The sequence below is a fragment of the Gossypium hirsutum genome, chromosome A04 (assembly GCF_007990345.1).
Source record: "Gossypium hirsutum isolate 1008001.06 chromosome A04, Gossypium_hirsutum_v2.1, whole genome shotgun sequence".
Lineage (NCBI taxonomy): Eukaryota > Viridiplantae > Streptophyta > Magnoliopsida > Malvales > Malvaceae > Gossypium > Gossypium hirsutum.
In genome coordinates this window covers 64,133,520-64,158,166 of record NC_053427.1, presented here as the reverse complement: position 1 = coordinate 64,158,166, position 24,647 = coordinate 64,133,520, and the positions used below count along the sequence as shown (strand labels likewise).

Genomic DNA, 24,647 nt, shown 5'->3' with positions numbered 1-24,647 from the left:
TGGACGTGTGGTTAGGTCGTGTGTCCCCTACATCTTAAATTCAAGAAACAGAATGCTCAGAATTGAGCACACGGGTGTGTGTCTCAGTCGTGTGTGCTACACGGCCTAGAACACGGGCGTGTGTTTTGGCCGTGTGAACCCTGCACCTAATTTTTGAAAATTAAATTGATCAGACGGCCTGCTCACACAAGCGTATGGCTGGCCATGTGGTACAATTCAAAGAGTTACATGGGGTCGAACACGGCCTGCAGCACGAGTGTGTCTTAGGGTCACATGGGCGAGTGAGCCTGCAACTAGGAAAATTTTTGAAATTTCATGAAAATTTTATAGAGTTTTTGATTAAGTCCCGACTCGATTCTAATATTCATATTGGGCCTCGAAGGTCCATCTAAGGGACATTATGAATAATTTTGGTAAAAGAATAGTAATTTACGTGAATTATTTGTAAATGTTCTGAAAGTTCTGGTAATACTTCGTAACCCTGTTCCGGTGAAGAATATGGGTTAAGGGTTTACAATATCCATTTAACACATATAACTTAATAATGACTTACTTTTGCAGTTTTTACAATTTAGTCATTTTTACTTAATTAACTATCTAAACGTTAAAAATTTCTAACCAAATTTTAATATAACACTTTAATAATATTATAAACATTAAATAAATAAAAATTACTAACTCACCGGTCAGAATTGTGGTCCCGAAATCATTGTTTTCGACTCCACTGAAAAATGGACTGTTATAGAAATAACCACGCACCCTTCTCCAAAAGGTGTTCCTAAATCAAAATGTTGCCATATTAATTTCAATCTAAAATCCATAGATTCTAAAAGTGTTTAATCTCTCCATCGACCCTTATGCATTAGTCACGCACTCATATATGATAAATCCAAACCTTCGCCCGTATCGATCTCTTTTTTGTGGAATAAAGGCATTTAGCGCCCTCCCATAATTTTGAAAGTTTTTCCATAACCCTCTCTAGTGCAATCTTGGCAGCAAGTTGTTCACCAAAATTGCTAGACACTTGATATTCCCTCTCCACCATCCCATGCTTATTATGCTTGAAACGCTCCTCAATCTTTCTTCAGCATGATCTTTTACAAATTTCCTGAACCATTTCTTCTTTTTTAGTTTGGGTTTGATCAATATAAATTATGAATAAAAAATTCATATTTAAAATAAATTTGAATTAATTACTATTTTAGATAATATATTGAAAGTAAAAAAATGATGATATCTCATTTAAAAAATTTAAAGAGAAAACAAAAATGAAACTATAATTAAAATGTAAAACCATAAATAAATAGGATGCCCTAAAATGAAATTTGAAGATATAAATATGTTAATAAATTATGTACAATTTTTAAATAATTTTTTATTTTAAATTACATAATTATTTTTAAAAAATTACATAATTTGTTACTAGATTGTCATAGAATTTTAAATTTGATGGTTTCTTATAAAACTTACATGTATTTGCTACAATAGTTGAACACATCAATCTAACAAGTTATCATTCATTATCCTCATTGCAATTGGCTTCTGTTTAGGAACCAAACATTTCTTATCTTAGGATGCTTGGATGTGTGGTATATGTCCCAATTGCTCTCCCACAATGCACAAAGATGGACCCTAAAAAAAGATAGAGAATATATGTTGATTATGAATATCCTATAGTTAAATATCTTGAACCAATGATAAGAAATCTATTTATGACACGATTTGCCAATTGACATTTTGATGAAATAGTATTATCAATATCTGGGGGAGAAAATAAATAGTTGGTAAAGGAAATTATTTGGAATGCATCTTTATTATCTCATATAGATCCTCAAACAAATCAATGTAAACTAGAAACTCAAAAGATAATGCATTCGCAAAATATTGCAAACCAATTGTTAGATGCATTTACTGACCTGAAAAGAGTTACTAAATTCTATATACCAGGTGAAGAAACTCCAATAAGAATTGATGTCTCTATAGGATAATTTGGTAGTGCAAATGAACATAAGCCTCGTTTGAAGTGTGGTAGACTAATTGGTTCCAAAGAATATCATTATACCATTATTCGATTCCATCAAATCAAACTACTCTTATAACAATTCCATACAATTACAACTTTATTTCATTCCTGTAGAATAGATATTGCATTACAATCCTATTCCATTTCAGTGAACCAAACATACCATAAGTTTACTTTCAAATGTAAAGTTTTTAGACCAATAGTCTGAAGTGCAAAATGAGTAAAACCTGTTGAATATAAATGGGCGCTTATGTGAAAACAAATGAGAAAGATGAAGTTGTACGATACAAATCATGATTAGTAGCACAAGGCTTTTCACAAAGGTATGTTATTAATTATGAGGAGACATATTCTCCAATGGTGAATGCAAATTACTTTAAGGTATCTTATTAATCTGACAATACATGAAAAGCTAGATTTGTGTCTAATGGATATTGTTACAACTTATTTTTATGGATCACTTGTTAATAAGATTTATATGAAAATTCTTGAAGGACTTAAAATGTCAATAGCATGTAAATATTCTCAGGAAAATTGTTTAATGTGTTTACATAAATCTTTATACGGATTGAAACAATCCAGGCATATGTGGTATAAATGACTCAGTGAGTATCTATTGAAGGAATATTATAAAAACAATCCAACATGCTCGTGTGTCTTTATAAAAGATTAAAATTAGAGTTTGTTATAATTGTTGTGTATGTTGTTGACCTGAGTATTATTGGAACATGTGAAGAGATTCAAAAGGCAATTGATTATTTGAAGAAAGAATTTGAGATGAAAAATATTATAAAAACTAAGTTTTGTCACTTATCAAATGAAATTCTTCTTCATTAATCAACTTATATAGAAAAAATCCTAAAAAATTTTATATGGATAAAACACATCCTTTAAGTACCCCGGTGATTGTAAGATGACTAGATGTAAAGAAAGATCATTTTCGTCCTCGTGAGAACGATGAAGAACTTCTTAGTCCCAAAGTACCATATCTTAGTGCTATATAAACATTGATGTATCTTGCTAACAGTACACGACCTGATATAGCATTTGCATAAGTTTATTAACAAGATTTAGTTCTTCTACAATGTGTTGGCACTAGAATAGAGTTAAGCAAATATTTTGATATCTCCAAAGATCGATTGATATAGGTTATTCTATCCAAATGGTTCAAATCACAATTGATTGTATGTAGATGTAGGATAATTACCTTATCCACATAAAGCATGCTCTCAAACGAATTGTATTTACAATCGAAGGTACAACTATATCGTAATGCTCAACAAAACAAACTTTAGTTGCTACTTCATTAAACCATGAAGAAATAATTACAATGCATGAAGTGAGTCAAGAATGTGTTTGGTTAAGATTGATGATCCAACATATCCAATAGATGTGTTGTATATCATCCAAAAAATTGATTCTAACTATTTTGTACAAAGATAATGTAGCATGCATAGCTCAATTGAAACGAGGGTGTACATCAAAGGAGACAAAACAAAATATATTTAACTGAAATTCTTCTTCACTCGTGACCTTCAAAAGAATGGTGATATAGATGTTTAACAAATTTGTTCATGTGAAAATTTGACAGATTTGTTCACTAAAGCACTGCTGACAAACACATTTGAGAAGCTAGTCAATGGAATTGGTATGCATTATGTGATGTTCTCATGAGGGAAATAAAATACACGCTATAATTTTTTTTCCTTAATCGAGATTTTGTCCCACTAGATTTTCCTAGTAAGGTTTTTAATGAGACAGTATGTGATGAGTATTATAGTTATGTGTATTTTTTTTTATTCACTAAGCAATTTTTTTTACAGGGTTTTTCTCTTAATAAGGTTTAACAAGACACATTATCTACAGATAGACATCCAAGAAGTAGTGTTATAAATATTTTATAATCATAGAAGTGGATGCCCACTAGAATAAGACATTTGATGTACTGTTGAACTTTAATGTATATTAAAAGTAGAGTTTTATTTCATTTATATTTATTATATTTATAAATATAAACTTAAAAAAAAAACATTGTTGGTATCTCTATTTGATTAATTAAATACCATAATTTTTTTTTCCTTTCTTACTCTCCTTATCTTATAACTGAACATTGATTAGTATTTCGTAATAAAAAAATTAGTAGAATTTAATTCAAAATTATTTTTGTTTAAAAATAGAAAACAGCAGCGTAGGCAGTGTTAATTCTAGTAAAATTAAATATAATCACGACTTTTTCAAAGTTAGTTGCGATAGAAGTCTATATAGTCCATGTTAATATCCAATTCCGTATGCATTGAAGATTATATTGTTTCTGGGGCATGCCTATCAGTTCTTATACTAAGGCTCTTTAAATAACGAAAAGGAAACAATTAATTAATCAATTGTTTAAGCAAAGATGAAGTCATGGATCTTTGGCCTTTCCTTGCTTACCCTAATCTCAGGTAACAAACAAACCTCAAGTACCATTCTTTCTCTGCAACTCTAGTACCTCATCACCATTTCATTTGCAAGATTTAATGCTTATCAAATGTTCGTAATGGTTCTAGAATTTTTATCATTTTCTTATATTGCAGAGTCTCACATGGCAAGTCTCTACACTAGAAACAACTGTCCATTTACTGTCTGGCCAGGAACACTTACTGGCGCTGGTATACCTCAATTGTCCAACAGTGGGTTCGAGTTAGCCCCCCAAGCATGGAATGCCATTACTGTTATTGCTCCTTGGTCAGGCAGACTCTGGGCTCGAACCCAATGCTCAACCTCCTCCGGATTGTTCACTTGTGCCACTGCAAACTGTGGGTCGGGCCAGGTTGCCTGCAATGGTGTAGGTGCAGTCCCTCCTGCAACCCTTGTAGAGTTCACTCTAGCACCAAATGGAGGACAAGATTTCTATGATATCAGCCTAGTAGATGGCTTTAACTTGCCGGTTTCAGTAACTCCACAAGGCGGCTCGGGTCCAAACTGCACCATAACTAGCTGTTCGGCAAATGTGAATGCAATTTGCCCACCAGAGCTGATTGTTAAAGCATCTTATGGGAATACCATAGCCTGCAAAAGCGCATGCCTAGCTTTCAAGCAGCCCAAGTACTGTTGCTCTGGTGAATATAATTCACCCCAGAAATGTGAACCCACAAATTACTCGATGGTTTTCAAGAACCAGTGCCCTCAGGCTTATAGTTACGCTTATGACGATAAAACTAGCATTTTTACCTGCTCTGGTTCACCTAATTACCTTATCACTTTCTGTCCATGAAACCTTAGCAGCAGGAGCAGGCTTTATCTGTTTTGCATTCATTAATAAAGAAAATGTTAGTACTGTTGTTTATATGCTTTGCACATAATTCTCATAGTTTTTCTAATTTTACTTTTAATCCTGTTATTTTCATGTCTCATCTAATATAGTATTAAGGTCGGCTTTTTTTACATTTAGTGGACAGCCATTTGCTTTTTACGAAAAGCTATCAGGGTGAGGGGATTAATGTGGCTAACCTCTTCAAAAAAAAAAAAAAAAAAGACAGATGTACTCTTTCTTATTCTACTGCTAGTCCGAAATCCTCTTTTTGTGTGTGTGTGTGTGTGTGTGTGTGTGTGTACAAGAGGAGAAAATCCACTAAAATCAACCTAGCTGTAGACAAGCTAAACCGACGCTATCATTATGTAGATGCTGAAGAACTTCATCCGGTAGGTACAAGGAATGGACCCCCAGCGAGCATTAGTATGCCATCGACGCTAATCGATCAGCCACTTTGTTCCCTTCTTTATACGTATGTTGCACTTTTAACTTTCCAAGGTAGCTGTAGGTGACCAATAATAGTTCGAAGAACCTCGAAGTGATGCTGTGCTGATAACCTGTTTCGAATAAGCTGCGTCGCAACTAAGGTGTCTAAGTCAAGGATGATAAGGCGCAACCCCAGCTTCCGTGCTCTTGAGATTTTAAGATTGAGCACAGATACATATACCATATGGCCACAGCCCATTACCATGAATAAAACAATAGTATAATATTTATTTGGTTCTCTAATTTTATAAAAAAAGTTATTTTAGTCTTTTATTTAATTTTATTTAATTTTAATTTTTAAACTTGTATTGTTTGTTAAATCATCCCAAAATAAATAAATAAAAGTTGACCGTCTATTCACTTTGCTGACATGACATCCATGTTACAGTCCATATATAAAATGTTAGCAATTAATTATTTTTTTAAAAATTTAAAATTATTTTTATTATTTTTAAATTTTTGAAAATAATTTTTATAATTTTTTTATTTTTTTAAATTTAAAAATTAATTAATTGTTGGCGTGTGGCTCATATGTATGCCACATTAGTAAAGTGAACCGAAATTAATTTTTTTGTCCATTTTAAAGTGATTTAATAAACAGTGTAAGTATAATGGCTAAAAAAGGCGAAAAACAAATAGAAGACTAAAATGACTCTTTTTATAAAATATTTGAAAGTCCAAATAAATTATTATACCTACAAAAAATATATCTCAAACTCACAAATTTTTGTGGTGCATCTTTAATAAATTGAAATAATAAACTGTTTAATAATTAAATTTTAAACTGATAAAATTTATTATACTTTCATTAGAGAATTTCACTGTTCACTTTTCTTGATTATTGAATTAAAATAGTGGATGTTGTGAAATTTGTTATAGGGGTGTGAAAATTTGAATGGAATAACTAATTACAAATCTTGCCAAGATTATTTCTTTTGATGGATAAAAAAATAAATTTTGTCGCAAGTTTACAATGACAACATTTTATGATAATGAATGAAAACAAAATAAACAAATATATGAATCAAGAAAGAAGATAACAAATTCTAGTACGGGCCAAGGAAGTTACTAGGACAAGTAAAAAAGGGTAATGTTTTTCACCTATCTTTTTGGAGATATAGAAGAGAAACATAACCATAGATTTTCTTAAATTTATTATGATAGTCCTTATAAATTCTACACTTCTACATTTTTTTAGCTAGGAAGGATTGAATGCATTTCCTCTTCAACATCAATGGGTTCTCTTAATAGAAAAAGGACAAATACTAGTTGTGTAAACTTTTGAAGGTTCCTACTATCAATGAAAAAGAAATGTTAAATTAAACAGAAAAGAAAAACAAGCTTTGCAGAAAACAAATATTGGTTCTTTTATAAGCCAAATCATATTTTATTAAATAAATCGGAGTTACAAAAAAAACTTGAAAGCTTTGTAGCTCGAGTTTACAAGAGACCTCCAAGCAGAATGGCAGCAACTACAACGCCAATACAACATTCTGCAAATTAAACAACACAACTATAGAAAACTTTGATCAACAAAGAAACAATGCAGCTGCATCTCCATCATAAGCAGCCATCATCAGATTTTAAACATGCTGGTTCTGTCAATACCAAATTGGCCAAGGCATCAACAGTACAATTTACCTCTCTAGGCAGTAAACAAAGCAAACACTACCAATGGCTCTAACTAAACCATCTATATCTTCATTACTTTCTCATGGAGTCCAAGCTCAAGTAGAACAGAAATAACCTAATTAATAACACCGCAAAAGTCTGACTCAATGACAAGAAATGCATTCTGTTTCAGCAAAAATTCCAGTGTCTCAAGCATTTACACCTTTATGCCATAAGTGAGATAAATACACATAATAACACAACTCTATAATCCTCTTCAAACAAATAAATGATGCCACATGACGCAACACAACTCCATGCCTTACATTCCAAACATGATCCCACTTAATTATGGATCCAAACAACTCTGCCACCTATGGTAACAAGACCAAACAAAAAGCTTGAGATAACACCAAAAAAAATGTCATCATTAACCGCTACCCATATCACCAGGAAACCTTAATCTGACCAATCAATCTTTAGAAACTTCAACAGCAGGGCACTCGAAACATATTCATGAATAGAATAAATCTCAAATTATCAAATTGAAGCATAACTAACCTCTTTGGAAACATCACAGAACTCACAATATAACATTGATGTGAACCGATCAATCATCATATTATAACCTATGAATGAAACAAGCTTTTCACAAACGGCTAATGGAAATGGCAATAAAATCAAATACAGACAGAACATCATCGTGAACCTTTCCCATCATCAAATCGCACTTCCATCACCTAATTAATACATACTGTCATTGAATATGGAAATAGTAGTATAATAAGTCCCTAAAGGAGATGGGGAAAAAATAATTAAAATTCAATTTTAGAGATGGGGAAATAATTTGGAAATAGTTAGGATTTTAGAGAACGCTGAATAGACTTAAATCTAAATATCTAATTTAGTTCAGATACACTAAATCCTAAACCGTAAGCATAACACTAAATCTCTAAACCCAAACCTCAAATCTCATACCGTATGCCTAGTTCTAAATCTAAAACCTTTAAACCTTAACCCCAAACCAGAACAAACCTAAAACCCTAAACTCTAAACTATAAGAACTTCTCTGTCTACAAACTAAATTCCAAACCATAAGAAACTCTCTATCTACATTTAACACTTTTTTGTTTGAAATTTCGTATTAAGTAATATTTAGTATGAGTTATCAAACGCATTAAAATAATTAAACTATAAAAAATTTTCTTCTTCAATAGTAAAAATTTACTATGCATTATCAAACACATTCATTGACAACAAATAATGGACCTACTAAATGTAAATATAAAAATAATCATATCGTAGTAATATGAACTAAAAATTGGACATTTTTACAACATTTTGTAGCAAGTTTTAAATGAGTGATTGATTAGAAGGGAGATCCCATCGGAGCTGTGAGACCAAGATACCGCATAATTTTTAGCCGCCGAGGTCCTTCACCAGATTTCAATGGAAATCTAGCACCCTATAAAAACAATATTATCAAACCTTTTAATGATAGCTACGAGCAAATAGTTTAAGACAAGTTGGCCAAGAATTTGAGTGGCTACTCACATTAAGATGAATTCTTGGCTTGCCTTCCTTCTTATTACCTACTTGTCTGACTAAATTACTGCCAGTTTTGCTTGATAATGATGAAGCATGTTTACCTGTTCCAAATTAAGCTGGGTTTAGAAGAACGATGAACAGTTCTTTCTCTGGTGAAACCATGGAAATTAAAAGCATTAGAGGTCTTAAGTAGAACCTAAATTTATCAAAATAACATATATTTCTTTCTAGAAATTAAACAGATTTTGCAGGTGATAAGAAAACAGGAAAATGTAATTGATATTTGCTTGTCGATGAAAATAGGAACATATTAGGTTGAAGCATTGCATTAAGAATTGGGTACTGCAAACCCCACAAGCAGTTAGCATCCTAATCCTCTAACCATCAAAGTAATGAGGCCCAGATGCTCAAACCACAGATGCTATCAATTTTCAATCTACAATTGAAAAATAACACTATAGTAGACCTATAAGAATGCCTATGAACCAAATAAGAACGATGCTAAATATTAAGTTCGATTCACATTTTAAAGAATGCGGATTAAAACATAATAGTATGAAGGAATTGGATAACCCAAGTGTCTTAATGCAAGGCAACTAGACAAAAAACTTATAACTACACCAAGTGTCTCAATCAGATTTAAGAGTAATGAAGAGATTGATATTTTCTGTATATCATGGAGGATAGACTAGTGGCACGTAAGACCTGTCTGTATTCCAGTCTTTTGATCTACAATAAGTATAGGAGATAATAAGAATGAAGCAATGATGAATATCCCCAACTTTTAAATCGTGTATCTTCCTCAGCTCAATTTATTTGTCTTCTGTTTTTTCAAGTATGTTAGAAGGTTAAAAGTGTAACACAGAGATAAGTGCAATGCAACACAAACCAGATTTTTTGTCTTGCCGATCAGATTGAGGGAAAGGATCAGGGCTTCCAGGCAACTGCTTACATGATTTTATATGTTTCTTCCTCTGTACTATTGCCTGCAATTAGGCAAGAATACAGTTGCAGAAGTTGAAAAATGAAGCAATGAAAACAAATGGCACATTTCATGGAAATATTCAATACTTGTTTCAAAGCATCTTGAAAATTTTCCATTAAATTGCAGCTCCTTTCTTCAAAGCACTGGCAAAAAGGAAAAACACTTATTTTAAAATTAGATTTCACACAACCCGTAATTCATGTGCTGAAAAAAAATAAGTTAAAGATAACATCAAGTTCCCATATATGTATATCATAGAACCACTATTTCTTTTATCATATCTTGTTGTGACTTTCAAAATCACCATAAAATTTCCGTTCGCATTGCACAAACCAAGAAAGGAGGTATTCCCCTCCAAGCCTCCTAAATACTTCAAATGAATATCACAGGTGGAAAGAAAGAATATAAAAAAAGAAGAAACAAAAGCAGATTCTTTATTGCAAGTTCTAAGGAACGATAATATTTATTAAACTAAATCAATACTGATAATTTTGGCATGGCTAGACAAAGCCTATACTTACATCCTCAAGCATTGAAAGATCTCTTGCTGCATTAATCCAAGCACTGAAAAGAAATTAGCTAATATTTAAGATCATATAATGAAAAAATCCTGTAGAACAATAAAACTTTCACAGTTCTAGGATAGAGGCTACATTAGCTTACAATGGGGGTACTATACCTGTCATGTTTTCCATAAAACTTTACTAAAACATGTTCCTCGGTTTGTTGGATTGTTGAATCAACTAAAACGGACCTTTTTTCAATGATCTGTAATGTCAAGTAAGAGCTTTTAAGAGTACTTCTGAAGAGGGGAAAAATTGTTCCATGCAAAATACATATCTGAAGAGAACGAGAAGTTTCAAGTCAAAACTGAAATTATCTAATGGAGATGGGAAAAAGAAGTTTTCCCAGGCTAAGAAAGTTACAGGTATTAGTCAAAGACACTTAAATGATTAAACCTGCTGTTAGCTGCTGTACTTTAGTTATGCAAAGTTTCTATCTCCATTAGAAAAGATCAGTACAAAAGGGTTTCAGAAGTGAAAGGGTTAGAACTTCATTTTCCAAGTTGAAAGCCACTGATATCGGGTGAAAGAATTTCAATCCATTCTGCATAAAATTAGGTATAGGATGATCTTTGAAGAGAAGTGCCAACAGGCTTCCAACAATTCTTTTCCCTTTTTAATTACAGAACATGCACATCAACAACCAGAAAGCAAAAAATCAACAAAAATGAAGGGAAAAAGTGCAAATCCTACAATCAATATATATAATATATAACTGCAGCTATGGATTCTGTCACGCACATGACTGTATATACAAAACAAAAAGATCATCTACGTCATATTTTGAAACAACATAAAAATAACAGTATCTTACTTGAGCAGGCCACCACACTTGGCAAGCTGTTTTGGCCCATACCGCATTTCCTGGAGTTATGCAAACACCAGTGCTTCCTCTAACTTGTAACTTCTTCACATCACTCTTTTGTTCCACTACGTTCCTACTTCAACAAGAAAAAAGGGATAAAGAAAGTTCTCAAGTAAATAAAGAATATAACATGAAAGCAACCATAAGAAAACTGCCCATAGCATTATACATACTGGACCACTCTACCACTGCATGGATCACTAGCTGTATCTGGAGCAATTGGTTCAGCTTCTAACGCCGGAAATTCATAGAAATTTAACACAAATCTTGATCTTTTATCACACGAGCCACTGAAAGCAATTGAGTCATCCACTATATTTCCATCCTGTTTATCATCGAAATTAGTTAAGGTTACACTGGAAGCTTCATCTCTATCATAGGAGCACTCTTGTAAGGAACCTGTGAAACAGTTACCAAGATTAAAGGTTACAGTTCTCCAAAATGCTTTTGTGCATTGCTAACTATAACAGTCTCTCTATCTTGGAAGCAGAACTTCAAAGAAAGTGATAACAGACTGAATGAATAATCATACAATACACTTAAAAGAACTTCAGAACCTAACAAATTCTGCTCTTATCAAGTTGTTATACAGAATTATCCGTATAAATTAAGATCATTATGCAAACAGAACAAGTGGCAAATACATAATTATTCATAATGGATGCACTAAAATTTACGACGTTCAATATTTCTCCTCAAATAATATCCAAGATATACATTTAGGGTCATTTACACCGTAACAATTACCCAATTCACAAGAAAATTTCATTCTTTGAGGAACAATCCTTCCTCTATAATCAAGAGTAACATAAAATTTGTGACTCCAGCAACATTTAAACATACCCAATTACACCAAAAAGAAACGAAAGGTGATAGAATATGCGCAAGAGAGAGAGAGAGAGAGAGAGAGAGAAACTGAAATACCAGAAGCGGATGGGGAAGCAGGGGAAGAAAAAGAGGAAGGCATAGGTTCAGCTTTCCTGGACTGCTTACTGAAGTTTGGAGCATTTTCAATTTGATTCAATCCCTTTACCTTTTGCTTCTTCTTCCCGGGTGATTTCTTCTTTGCCATTGATGTAGACAGTTAGGCGATTGAGGGGGGAAAAAGGGTTTCCAAGAGGAACCCTAGAATTAGAAAATAAAAGAAGGGGGGAGAGTCTTAAGTCAGGTGCTTACCAGTTACAACGTGAGAAATTGGGCTGAAATGGTCCACGTTTCGTGTCTTTTATTTTACTTAGCTTTTTCCAACTCTGTTGCTGTATTCAATACTCTGCTGTCAACCAAAATAACAGTTTTTTTTTCTGGATTCAACTTAATTTGATTCATTCAGGATTATTTAACAACAGGACTTTGCATTTATTTAGTTATAGTTTAGCGCTGCAAATAAGAATTATTACAATGCCTGAATTGGTAGAGTTATAAAGGACAGAATGTAACATTGTAAGCACTTGCCCCACTGCATTTGTATATTGGAGGATCGTTGTCTCCCGGATATGTATGTGCCAACTGACAAAGTTCCTTAAATCTTTTTGAGAAGTCATTAGGCTGGCAAGCCTGCCCTGTAAGCTTCCGGTGCAACAATATTTGGGATCTTTCAACGCATCACATGGACTATTGCATCCCACATAGGCTCGATTTTTGTTTATAGCCACCAAGGATGGAGGGCACACATCTCCCATATCCTTGATGCAGTCGACAACGGGGCACACTTCGGACCCTCCAACCAACGTGCCACCAATCGGTTGAATTCGGACTGGCACATTGAACCCATGGTTCAGGCTCACTTCGTAACAGACCACATTCTGGTTAATGTTGAAATTCAGGAGTGTCTCTGGTGGTTTTGGTGGTGGAGATTGGCAATCGACCGAGCCAGACCCGCAGTCTCCGGTCTCGCAAGTAAAATTAACTTGGGAAGCATCGTACGAGCATTTCGTCCGTAACCAGAGGCTACCGGTCCAAGGATCTGGCATGGAGAATATTTCCAATGTGCCTGGCCCCCTCTCGGGATCACCATCGCCAACGGAAGGACTGGCTGATAGCCACACTGAGAACGAGCATTCATTGTCAAAGTTGAAGGTTAAATCAGACTGCACAAATTTACCTGTAAATTTAGATCAGCAATTAAGATGTCAGTCTCTCTACTTCAAAAATCCATGCAATTCAAGTAGACAAATCTTAATGTTTATCAATTGAGTTAAGCCTAATTTGCCATTGATACTAACAAAAAAAATATGATAATAGCAACCTGAAATAACTAATACGAGGACAAGACTGAAAATTGCTTTACTGCCCATTGAAGCTTGAACCTTAAGTTTTAGATGGATATATACAATTTACATGCTTTAGAATGGGGATTATATACAAAACAGCTATTTATTCTTGGTAAAAACAAATAAAGCATAATTTTAAGGTATCAAATTAAAAATTCATAATTTTATTAGTGGATTTTATATTAAAAGGATACCTTAAGTGTAAGAGGTAAGTTAACCAATTGAAAAGAAAATTCATAACTTTATTAGTGGATTTTATATTAAAAGGATACCATAAATAGAAGAAGAAGACGAAGAAGAAGAAGCATATCTTTTACATTAATTATGATTTCCCCACCTGTTTAAGTTCATCTTATTTTGTATCCAACCAAATTTATCTCTTTTTTTTTTCTTTTTTTTTTCTTTTTTCTTTTGAGAAAACCTAAATTACTGTGGTCCTTAATTACCAAAGAAATTACTGTGGTCCTTTGACCCCAAAAAAACAGGGTAAAAATACACTTGCATAGACAATAATTATTTAGCCATACCTGTTCCATAATATTATATAATGGAATAGTTGAACAAAAAAAATTTACTATATAATGGAATGTTGTGAGAAATATTATTTTCCAAGTTATAATTCTAGAATTATATTAACAATTAGAATATATTAAAATTTACCGTTACCTTATAAAACATATACAATAAATTTAAATCGAATTTATATGATAAGATATAAATTTTATTGAAGGTGATTATTTACCATGGAATGTTTCACTCCCTCAATGGAATGTATTGTTCTTGTGGGGGGTTTGTCTTCTAAACTCCAAAGAGACCCAAAGGGTTCACGGAATTTAGAGAGCACATCAGTTGATGTAGATATAACCTGCAATCTCACAAGATAGAGTTATTTAAGCCTTAGCTGATGATTCGATCCCCTATAGGTGTATCATGCATAATTAATATTTCACATAATGCTAATACTTACCCTATAAACTTGCAAATCGTATTTATATCAATCGAGACGCTCATTAAACTCTATAAATCTCTTTAGACTCTTTTCAAAATACAAGAGACAAATCACCTCACCAAAACATTACTTTAAAATAAGAGACTTCATTGCAAATACTCATAAATAATAATATTGTAGAGAACTAATCAGAATTAATATGGAAATAAATCTCCTTACATATTTGAAGTTTTTAGGCAACTTCAAAGGTAAAAATATAGGGTAAATTATATCTTTATTGATTCTAATTTACATAGAAGTATGGGAAAACCCGAAAAGTATATCTCATTCCCACCCATGGAAGCAAAACGACATTTACGTATGAGATTGTAAATGACTAAAATCTGGAATACCTATGGTGTCTTAAAAGGAAAAGAAAAAAAAAGAAATTAATAATCTTTTTTTATATCTAATAACAATTATATATATAATATATTTAGGGTGGGTTTAGATGGACGGTGTGTTTGTCTACGGTTAATATAAAAATAGCGGTGACAATAAGATTAAATACTGTAACGATACTGTAATGTGAGACAAAAAGTAAACTAAACACACCGCACTACACCGTACCGTTTATCGAAACCCACCATTAGTCAAATCCACCAAATCAGTTTACAAATGCAAAAAAACAGTAAACTATGTGTTAATACAATAAAAATGTCTTTTGGTATATTTTTCATCTCAAACTATATATTGTAATCGATGGGCGTCAAAACTACCAAATATAAAATCATATACTCTAACTTAATTAAATAGTAGTATAGAGTAATAGGGTCGATTCCACAGGGACTGGATTACTAATTTTCTTGTTTCTGTGGCCAACTGAGTCTAGACAGTTGTCGTGCCCTCAACCTATACGTGCAAAATTGTAAAATAAATGAAAGAGGGAATTTAGTTGATAGAGAAAATAGAATAAACAATAATATAATATAATATAATATAAATGGATTTGAGATTGCAAAATAAAATTAAGTGAATTAAATCAAATTAGGGAACTAAATATATTAAAATTCAGCCTCAGCCTCAGCCTCAGCCTCAGCCTCAGTATGCTTCGAACTTGAACCGATCCTTGAAAAATAGTTTTTCCCTTCCAATGAATAAGTTGGTTATAGCGACCAAGGACGCCTCAACCGCCAACTTTCCCTCTTGTAGTCGATTCCGGTACGACCTGCAAATCAACCATTGTCGAATTTCCAACCACGTGACACGTGCCCTTAATTTAATATTTCGACAGCTTTGTGATCTAGAAAGCCCAACTTGAATTAATAGCCATAACCGCGTGGGTCGTTTAAATCCGATCACTGTCTCCTTTGATGGAATCCAACTAGCTTTTTTCAATTGAACAGGCCAATTTGTTTGCAAGAATTCGAGTACAGCATGACCGAATAAACTTCCCAATTGTATGCCAAACTATTCCAACCCAAAACGCGCTTTGAGTTGAAAATCAATCAACTTTAAAGGACGAATTTGTACTATCTTATATACCAAAGAGATAGTGAATACCGAATTGAAAAGTTTTTAGTATGGGCTCATATCTCACGATTATTTTGTCAGAGCGATAACCAGGCTAAAGCTAAAAGGGACTTACCTAAGCATGAAGTTAATCATGCTAGTTGGTGTATAGAAATGATATTTAATGGAATTGGTGGAAGGTAGAAAGGGAGAAGGGCTTAGGATTACTCAAAATGTTGAAATGGAAAAAAAAATGAATGGCTGTATGCTAAAACTTACTGATGTAGAAATGAAGAAAAAGAAAGGAATTGTTTTATTCCAAAAACCAAGTGTGTCCTCAAGTATCGCCAACACTAGGTATCACCAACACATTTTTCATGCTAAATTTAACATGTTTATCCTAAAAAATATCAACTAAAAATTAAATTTTAAAAATCAAAATTTAAACTAAAGATCAAATTCAAACTATTTATAGAATTTTGGAAATTTAAAAAATAATCTGATTTGAACCAGATAACCACTAATTCTTTTAATTCTTCAATTTGACCCTCCTTTTTGCTTTTCGTTCCAATTTAGTCCATTTTGTTTGATTTTGAACTTCGGCACACCAATTTCATCCCTGATAAAAGAAACACAAGTTTAGTAGTATCTTATTCAAAAATTAGTCAAAAATAAATACATTAAAAGCAGAAATTTAATGTGCTATCAAATTCCCCCTACTTAGCTGATGCTTGTCCTTAAGCATGATGTTTACTAAAAATCATTCGATAATCTTTTTCGAAATCAAACCCCCTTCCTCAGTCAAATGGTAATGCAAACAATTAGGTGAATAAAAAAGAAGTAATTGCTAGGTTCAATCAATAAGCATTTTATAAAATTTCAAACATTATGTTAAACTCAACTATTTCACTAAATTTAGGCTTAATCAAACTTGTACAATAATCGTACTCAATATTATTTATTTATTTATTTTTATTTTTATATATTCGAGACATAGTCAAATCTTTTTGCACAAAATGAGATGACAACCCAATCACCTCACCCCGATTACTCGATTCGACATTTTTTTTAACAAATCCGAGACATAGTCAAATCTTTTTATGTGAAATGAGATGACAACCGAAAGACCTCATCCCGGTTACTCAATTTGGCATGTCCCTAATCAATTTATTTCACTTTTCTTAAGGTAGCTCGGTTAGCAGAGTGTTACAAGTTTTGGTTCGTCACTCAAACTTTTTGACACGAAATGAGATGACAACTCAAGCACCTCATTTCGGTTATTCAATTTTATCACATTTCCGAATCTTCACTCTTGACGAAGCCATTAGCAAATTTTTATTAATTAATTAATTTATTTAAGTGAGTACTTTCATTAGGCAAGTTTAAAAGAGCCAACAATTTACATGAAACATTGACTAAGTCATAATAGTTTTAATTCTACAAAATATGTATTATCAAGTAAGTAATAGTTATTTATGATTCACCCAATTATTTAAATAAACTAAGAGTATAAGAATTAGAGGTTCATTTTCGAAACGAATTAAGGAATTTATCTTAGTGAATAAACACATGCAAAGAAGAAATAGCATGGCATGTCCCCCCTAATTAGCCCACATTGCCCTCAATGTGCAAATTAAAATAATATCAAAATTTAAGGGTAAAGTGTACTCCCCGTGTATATTTAATTTTACAAAGGGTGGTTTAGGCAGTTTGGATTGGTTTTGGCCGGTTCGGGTTGATTTTAGTCGGTTTGGTCATGGTTGTATGTTTTAGCAAATGGTAGCATTGAAATTTAACAAGACATGCACACACCATAGAAATTCAAATCTAATTTATTTTTGGATGAAAAAGATAGTCTCTACCATTGTTCCTAGAAAACGACACAATAAAATAGATTAAATAATAATCTTTATTTTTGATTTTCAATATAAATTAAACTGAATTCAAAATTAAATAAATTAAAATAAATAAATATAGGTTGCCTCCCAAAAAGCGCTTTTGTTTAATGTCGTTAGCTCGATGACCTGAGTGTTATTTGTTTGGTTTCTCCAGAATTAATTCTTCCATTATGTGCACTTGGAAGTTCTTGTAGAAATATTTCAACATTTTCCTATTGTTCTTGAAGCACTTCTTGGATTCCTCTATTATTGGTGGATTGAGGTGTCTTTGAGCTTCTCTATTTGGGTTTTCCTTTTTCTTTATCGAAATCCTTAAATGTTTTAGTAATGGTTTGAGTTCTAGTTTCGGAGCCTGCAAAATAGAAGGCAAAAGTTTAGTTTTAAAATGTGGCAGTTCAAAATATTTACCTTGACTTCTAGGAACTTGTGGAGTCTCTATAAGAATAATGACTTCACAAATTGGCTCTCTGAATGTCATTAATTCCTCCAGTTTATCCATAGTATCGATGTCTAAATTCTTGCAAAGCACAGCTTGTATCCTATTATCTTCATGATATTCAAGATGCAATTTTGTTAGTGGTTCAATAATATCTACACTAGAGATATTTGACATTATATTGGGTTGGACCATTGCCTCATAAACAGTAAAATTTACCATTTCCCCATCGAACTCCATGGTAAGTGTTCTATTTTGAACATTAATTGTTGTACGTGTAGTGCTTAAAAATGGTCTTTCGAGTAATATATCGAAATACTTTTTTTCGAGTTGTCGTCGTCCATGTCGATGATGTAAAAGTCTGCATGAAAAATTAGTTCAGTTACCTTGACGAGGACATCTTCCAACACCCCTTCTAGATACACACATGAACTATTTGCCAATTGAATAATCACCCTTTTTTTTTCAAAGGACCCATGTTTAGCAATTTAAAATAAATAAAGGCATTACGTTAATAGACACTCCTAAATCACACATGGCTTTCTTAATGCCAATATTACCTATTTTGCAAGATATAAAAAATATATATTGGTCCTTACACTTAGGCGAGATCTTCCTTTGAAGTATTGCAGAGACATTTTCTCTCATATTTACCCACTCATTTCCTTGGAGTTTCTTCTTGCCAATACATAATCCTTTCAAGAATTTTGCATAGCATGAAACTTGTTTGATTGCAACAAGTAAGGGAATGTTAATTTTTACCTTTCGAAACGTCTCAAGGATTTCTCTTTCCTCTCACTCCTTTTTAATTTGGGCAAGCCTACCAGGGAATGGGGGTGGAACAACGAATGGTTTATGCTGTGCTGGCTCCGTGGGAGCTATTGGTTCGGGTTTTTGCTTTCATTGTTCAACGATGTGATCATAACTCATGCCAAGTACTGTCTTCGAAATCGTTACATCTTTTACGATCATAGCACTTGTATTTTGACATAGGTTCGACTTAGTTTGAGATGACAGTTTCCCTTGGTTCTCTAAATGACTAACTGTAAGCGCAAGCTTACTCATTTGTTTGTCTAGCTCTTGAAAATGTATTTCTTTCTTTTGTTGGAGTTTTTAAGTACTATTGGCTAACCTCTCTATTATGGTTTCAAGGGATAACTTTGGGGGTTGATGCTGTTGAGGAGGAGGTGGCCTTGGTTGACATGGTTGATTGTATCGAAGGTTCGACCCATAGCTTAGATTTGGGTGGTCCTTCTACATTTTATTGTAAGTGTTCGAATATGGATAACAACACCTTTTAGGTGAGCCTAAGAAGTTTCCAATGGCATTGACTTGTGCTATTGTGTTCTCGTGTAAGATTGGACATACGTCTGTTGGATGTTCAAGCATGTCACAAATTTTGCACAACTTAGTTGGGTTCGTTTTTCCTATAATCAAATTTTGAACTACATTAGTGAGCTTTTCAATTTTATTTTCTAATGATAGAGTACTTATCTCATGAACCCTTCTTATAGGTTCTGTAATTGGTCGATAATGTTGAGAATTTGCAGCCATGGTCAAAATTAATTCTCTTGCTCTTTGAGGAGTCATGTTAATAAGTGCTCCTCTACTAGCGGCCTAACAAGTACTTTTCATTTCTATAAGGAATAACCCTTCATAGAAATATTGAAAAAGCGATTGTTCAGTTAGGCCATGTTGTGGGCAACTTGCGCATAACTTCTTGTATATCTCCTAATAGTCATAAAGTGATTCTATCTCTTTTTATTGTATTCCGACAATACTTCTTAATTCGGTTGCTCAAGCTATTGGGAAAAACCAGTCAAGAAACAAATGAGACATATCAGACCATGTATTAACAGATCCTAGAGGTAAATAAAATAACCATTCTTTAGCAGAGTCGGCTAATGAAAAAGGAAAAGCTCGAAGTTTAATTTGATCCTCGGTTACTCATTGTGGTTTCATGCCTATACAAACCATGTGAAATTCCTTAAGATGAGTGTGGGGGTTCTCGTTTTTCAAACCGTGGAAAGTGGGCTATAAATGAATTAACCCTGAATTTAACTTGAACTGTGTTTTACCCGCCGGATAAATTATGCATAGTGGTTGTTGTTCATCTAATATTGCTCCGAGTTGAGGTATAGTTTGATCTATCATTTCATCTGATTTGTCGAATGAGAAAATATCTTTGATATAAGATCTTGTTTCAAAGTCGGGTTGTGGTTGTTTTCCGCGCAAAATTGCTTATCTTCAAAGTGTTCAAGCCAACTTTTCTATCTCCGGTTCAAATGCTAGAGTCATCGATTCTGACCTAGTCATAAAGAAAACACATGAAAATTAGAAATTTTTTCAATCCTCGGCAACGACACAAAAATTTGATGGGTGTTGAAACCACCAAATATAAATTCCTACACTCCAACTTAATTAAATAGTCGTATAGAGTAAAAGGGTCGATCCCACAAAGACTGGATTGCTAATTTTTTTTATTTTCCTAACCAAATTTTTTTGGTGCCGTGCCCTCAACCTGTGAATTAAAGAAAATAAAATAAAAAATTTTGAGATTGCAAAATAAAATTAAGTGAATTAAATCAAATCAAGGAATTGAATATATTAAAACTTAGCCTCAGCCTCGGTATACTCCAAATTTGAACCGATCCTTGAAAAATGGTTTTTCTCTTCTAATCGATAATTTGGTTATAGCGATTAAGGACACCTCAACCGCCAATTTTCCCTCTTGTAGTCGATTCTCGTATGACCTGCAAATTAAACATTGCCAAATTTCTAATCATGTGACACGTGCCCGTAATTTAAGATTTCGACAAATTTGCAATCTAGAAAGCCCAACTCGAATTAACGGTTGCAACCACGTAGGTCGTTTAAATTCGATCACTATCTCTCTTAATGGAATCCAACTAGCTTTTTCCAATTGAACATGTCAATTTGTTCGCGAAAATTCGAGTATAGCACGACTGACTCAACTTTCCAACTGTACGCCGAATAATTCCAACACAACACGCGCTTTTTGAATTAAAAATGAATCAACTTTAAGGGACGAATTTGTAATATCCCATTTATCAAAGAGATAACGAATACTGAATTGAAAAGTTTTTACTGTGGGTTCATATCTCATGATTTTTTTGTCGGAGCGATAACCAGGTTAAAGTTAAAAGGAACTTAACTAAGCATAAAGTTAATCATGCTAGTTGGTGTATGGAAATGATCTTTAATGGAATTGGTAGAAGATGGAAAGGGAGAGGGGCTTGGGAAACAAATTACTCAAAATGTCAAAATGGAAAAAAAAATGAATGGCAGTATGCTAAAACTTACTATCGCAGAAATGAAGAAAAAGAAAAGAATTGTTTTATTCCAAAAACCAAGTGTGTCCTCAAGTGTCACCGACACTAAGTATTTATACACATTCCTTATGCTAAATTTAGCATGTTTATCCTAAAAAATATCTAAAAATTAAATTAAAGATCAAATTCAAACTATTTATAAGATTTTGACAATTTTAAAAATAATATGATGTGAACCAGTCAACCACTAATTCTTTTAATTCTTCAATTTGGCCTTTCTTTTTGCTTTCCGTTCCAATTTAGTCTATTTTGTTTAATTTTGAGCTTCGACACACCAATTTCATCCATGATCAGAAAAGCACAAGTTTAATAACATCTTATTCGAAAATTAGTTAAAAATAAATACATTAAAAAGCACAAATTAAACTTGCTACAGTAATATTAATGTAATAATACGATATATATTTATATATTTAATATAACAAAGTCAAGTGGCCTAATTCTTTATTATTTAATTTCTATATATTTTAAAAGATAATGTCTATTTTTAAATCATTGTTTAAGTTAAATTAAATGAATGATAGTTAATTTATCCATTAATTTAACTTAAATAAATTTTTATATTATCTAGGTTACTTTTATTTTAATAATTAAATATTATCCATACTTAATTTTTAATTCAATTTTATGTTTAAAATAAATATTTTCTTAGTTAAACATAAATTAAAAAATTAAATATATAAATTCAAAATTTTAATTTATCGATTTAATTGAAGTTAAATTTATGAAAAGATTATTAGAGATTTTATTATTGTGAAAAGATATTTAAAACTTATAATAATATTTTTACTAAAAATGTTCATATAAAAGTATTTAATTTCTATATTTTTTAAAAGATAATTTCTATTCTTTAAAATTATTATTTAAGTTAAATTAAATGAATTATAGTTTTTTATTTTAACTTAAATATTTTTTTTATTTAAAATAAATTTATATTATCTAGGTTAGTTTTTATTTTTTTAAATATTATCCATAATTAATTTTTAAGATAAATTTATGCTTGAAATAAATTTAATAAATATAAATTTAAAAGGTTAATTTATCCATTTTATTGATGCTAAATTTATAAAAAGATTATTAGAGATTTTTATTAAAAATGGTTCATATATTTATCATATTTATATTTAATATAATATTATTTCTATAAATAATATATTGACTAGTCTTGCACATGGGCTGGGCTATCTAGCCCAAAGGCCCGCTCGAAAAGTGAGAGAATTTTGATAAAAATATAGGCCAAAAATGGACTTGGGTAAAAAATTTAGCCCGAGCTCGGCCCGAATATGCAAAAAAAAATGTTTTTTTTACTATTTTCTTGCCGTTTTTTATTGTTTTGTTGCTATTTTCTTTTTTTTTTTTCACTATTGCTATCATGTCACTAATATGTTGTTACTATTTTGTTGTTATATACATATTTTTTAATCTATTTTCAATTTGTTGGGAAACATTTGTTTTAAAATTTTTTTGTATTTTTGATTTATTATATTTTTTAAAAAAATTATATAAAAAATTAATACAGACATGCCGAACTCGAATTTTAACATTTTTATTCAAGCTGAGTTTGAATAAATTTTTAAGCCCATCTTAGGGCCAAGCCTAAAAAACGGGACTAAATTTTGATTGAACTAACCCGAACCCGGCCTCTAAAATTAACTAATCTTAGAAAATATACTTAAAACATTTTGGTGCGATAACTCTTTAACTATAAAAACACGTAAGTGATTTTATTGTTATTATTTTTAATGTTTAAATATTTTTAATAGAATTAATGTTAGAAAAAAAAAACTTTAAGTGAATTTGTTGAAGTTAAATATTTACATGGAAGCATTTTTTATAACATCATTTTTTTCTCGTTGATAATAAAAATATTTAAATTTTAAACAAAAAATAATTAGATAATTTCCCCATTTTATTTAAATTAAATATTTTTATATATTATCTATAATATTATATATTTTAAAATTTGATTTTAGCATAAAATTTTTAAAAAATTAATTATCACATTTAGGAAAAGTGTCTATATATGCACATTACATAATTTTGTTTAAAGGAATTACTTTGAAATAATCTTTACTTTTTTTTTTTTTACTTTCTTCTTTTTTTCCCTAACTCTACCCGTGGTCCATAAACCCTCCCCTATCCCCCGCTAGTGATGTAATAATTCAATTTTTAGTGGTATCGAAAAATATGATTTCGAAATTTAATTTTCGTAAATCGAGCCCGTAAATATAAAATAGAAATATTTATGGAGTAGATATGAGAATATAATAAATATTTGTTAAGTAAATTAGCCGAAAAGATAATTGATTAAAATTTAGAGACTAAATAGTAAAAGTCTAATCGTTATTGAGTTTTAATTTAAAAAAGGCTTGAGGATCTAAATAACAATTATCCAAAAGATCAAAATGGTAAATAAACCAAATTCATAGCATGAGATGGTGGATGTTGATGATTTTTCCACTTAGGTTAATTAATAATAAGCTTAATTAAGCTAATTAAACTAGATTAATTAAAGCCTAATGAAAGTATAAATATAATAGATAGTGGAGAATTCACCATCTTCCTCATTCTCCCACCGTCCACCATAGATGGAAAAGGAAGAAAGCTTCAAAAAGTTCTTTTCACATTCAACTATAAATTTGATAAGGTAATTAAACCATTCTCTTGTAATTTTTTATAGATTCATAATCATGAAAGCTTAATTTAACTAGCCCATGTATCGATTTGTTCAATTATTTAGTTTTTAGCAAGTTACTTGTAACACCTCTCACCCGTCACCGTCGTCGGATTAGGGTTATGTGATGTTACGACACGTTAACAGTTCATAACAAGTAACACCAAGTTATTATAATTATAAACATCTAAATAAAATAAAAT

At 31.7% G+C, this 24,647-nt stretch overlaps 2 protein-coding genes and 1 pseudogene across 5 annotated transcripts; 1 reads left to right on the top strand and 2 right to left on the bottom strand.

Moving 5' to 3' along the window:
* The first annotated feature begins 4,314 nt into the window (after window positions 1–4,314).
* On the top strand, window positions 4,315–5,348 carry LOC107888168 (thaumatin-like protein 1b). The gene is made up of 2 exons (XM_016812296.2): window positions 4,315–4,464; window positions 4,597–5,348. The coding sequence occupies exons 1-2, from the start codon at window positions 4,419–4,421 to the stop codon at window positions 5,274–5,276; spliced, it is 726 nt and encodes a 241-aa protein (XP_016667785.1). The 5' UTR covers window positions 4,315–4,418; the 3' UTR covers window positions 5,277–5,348.
* A 2,224-nt stretch (window positions 5,349–7,572) lies between these two features.
* On the bottom strand, window positions 7,573–12,698 carry LOC107887210 (uncharacterized). Of its 4 annotated transcripts, none has more exons than XM_041111059.1 (10): window positions 12,550–12,698; window positions 12,298–12,433; window positions 11,547–11,772; window positions 11,323–11,446; window positions 10,625–10,713; window positions 10,467–10,509; window positions 10,032–10,088; window positions 9,850–9,946; window positions 8,967–9,061; window positions 7,573–8,877 (listed from the first exon to the last, which is right to left on the bottom strand). In XM_041111059.1, the coding sequence occupies exons 2-10, from the start codon at window positions 12,338–12,340 to the stop codon at window positions 8,782–8,784; spliced, it is 870 nt and encodes a 289-aa protein (XP_040966993.1). In that variant the 5' UTR covers window positions 12,341–12,433; window positions 12,550–12,698; the 3' UTR covers window positions 7,573–8,781. The 4 variants fall into 4 exon arrangements, with proteins under 4 accessions (XP_040966993.1, XP_016666875.1, XP_016666873.1 ...); XM_016811386.2 differs by having other exon boundaries at window positions 11,323–11,449; window positions 12,550–12,692; XM_016811384.2 differs by having other exon boundaries at window positions 11,323–11,449; window positions 12,298–12,626.
* An 81-nt stretch (window positions 12,699–12,779) lies between these two features.
* LOC107887212 (thaumatin-like protein 1) lies at window positions 12,780–13,834 on the bottom strand (annotated as a pseudogene).
* Between the last annotated feature and the right edge of the window lie 10,813 nt (window positions 13,835–24,647).

Coding starts and splice junctions, on each gene's coding strand:
- LOC107887210 (XM_016811384.2), bottom strand. CDS start 12,445: ATGGCAAAGAAGAAATCACCCGGGAAGAAGAAGCAAAAGGTAAAGGGA. Junction 10,089..10,466: donor ATCTTTCAATGCTTGAGGAT/GTAAGTATAGGC, acceptor CCTTTTTGCCAG/TGCTTTGAAGAAAGGAGCTG. Junction 9,062..9,849: donor TCGGCAAGACAAAAAATCTG/GTTTGTGTTGCA, acceptor AATTTGGAACAG/GTAAACATGCTTCATCATTA.
- LOC107888168 (XM_016812296.2), top strand. CDS start 4,419: ATGAAGTCATGGATCTTTGGCCTTTCCTTGCTTACCCTAATCTCAG. Junction 4,465..4,596: donor CTTGCTTACCCTAATCTCAG/GTAACAAACAAA, acceptor CTTATATTGCAG/AGTCTCACATGGCAAGTCTC.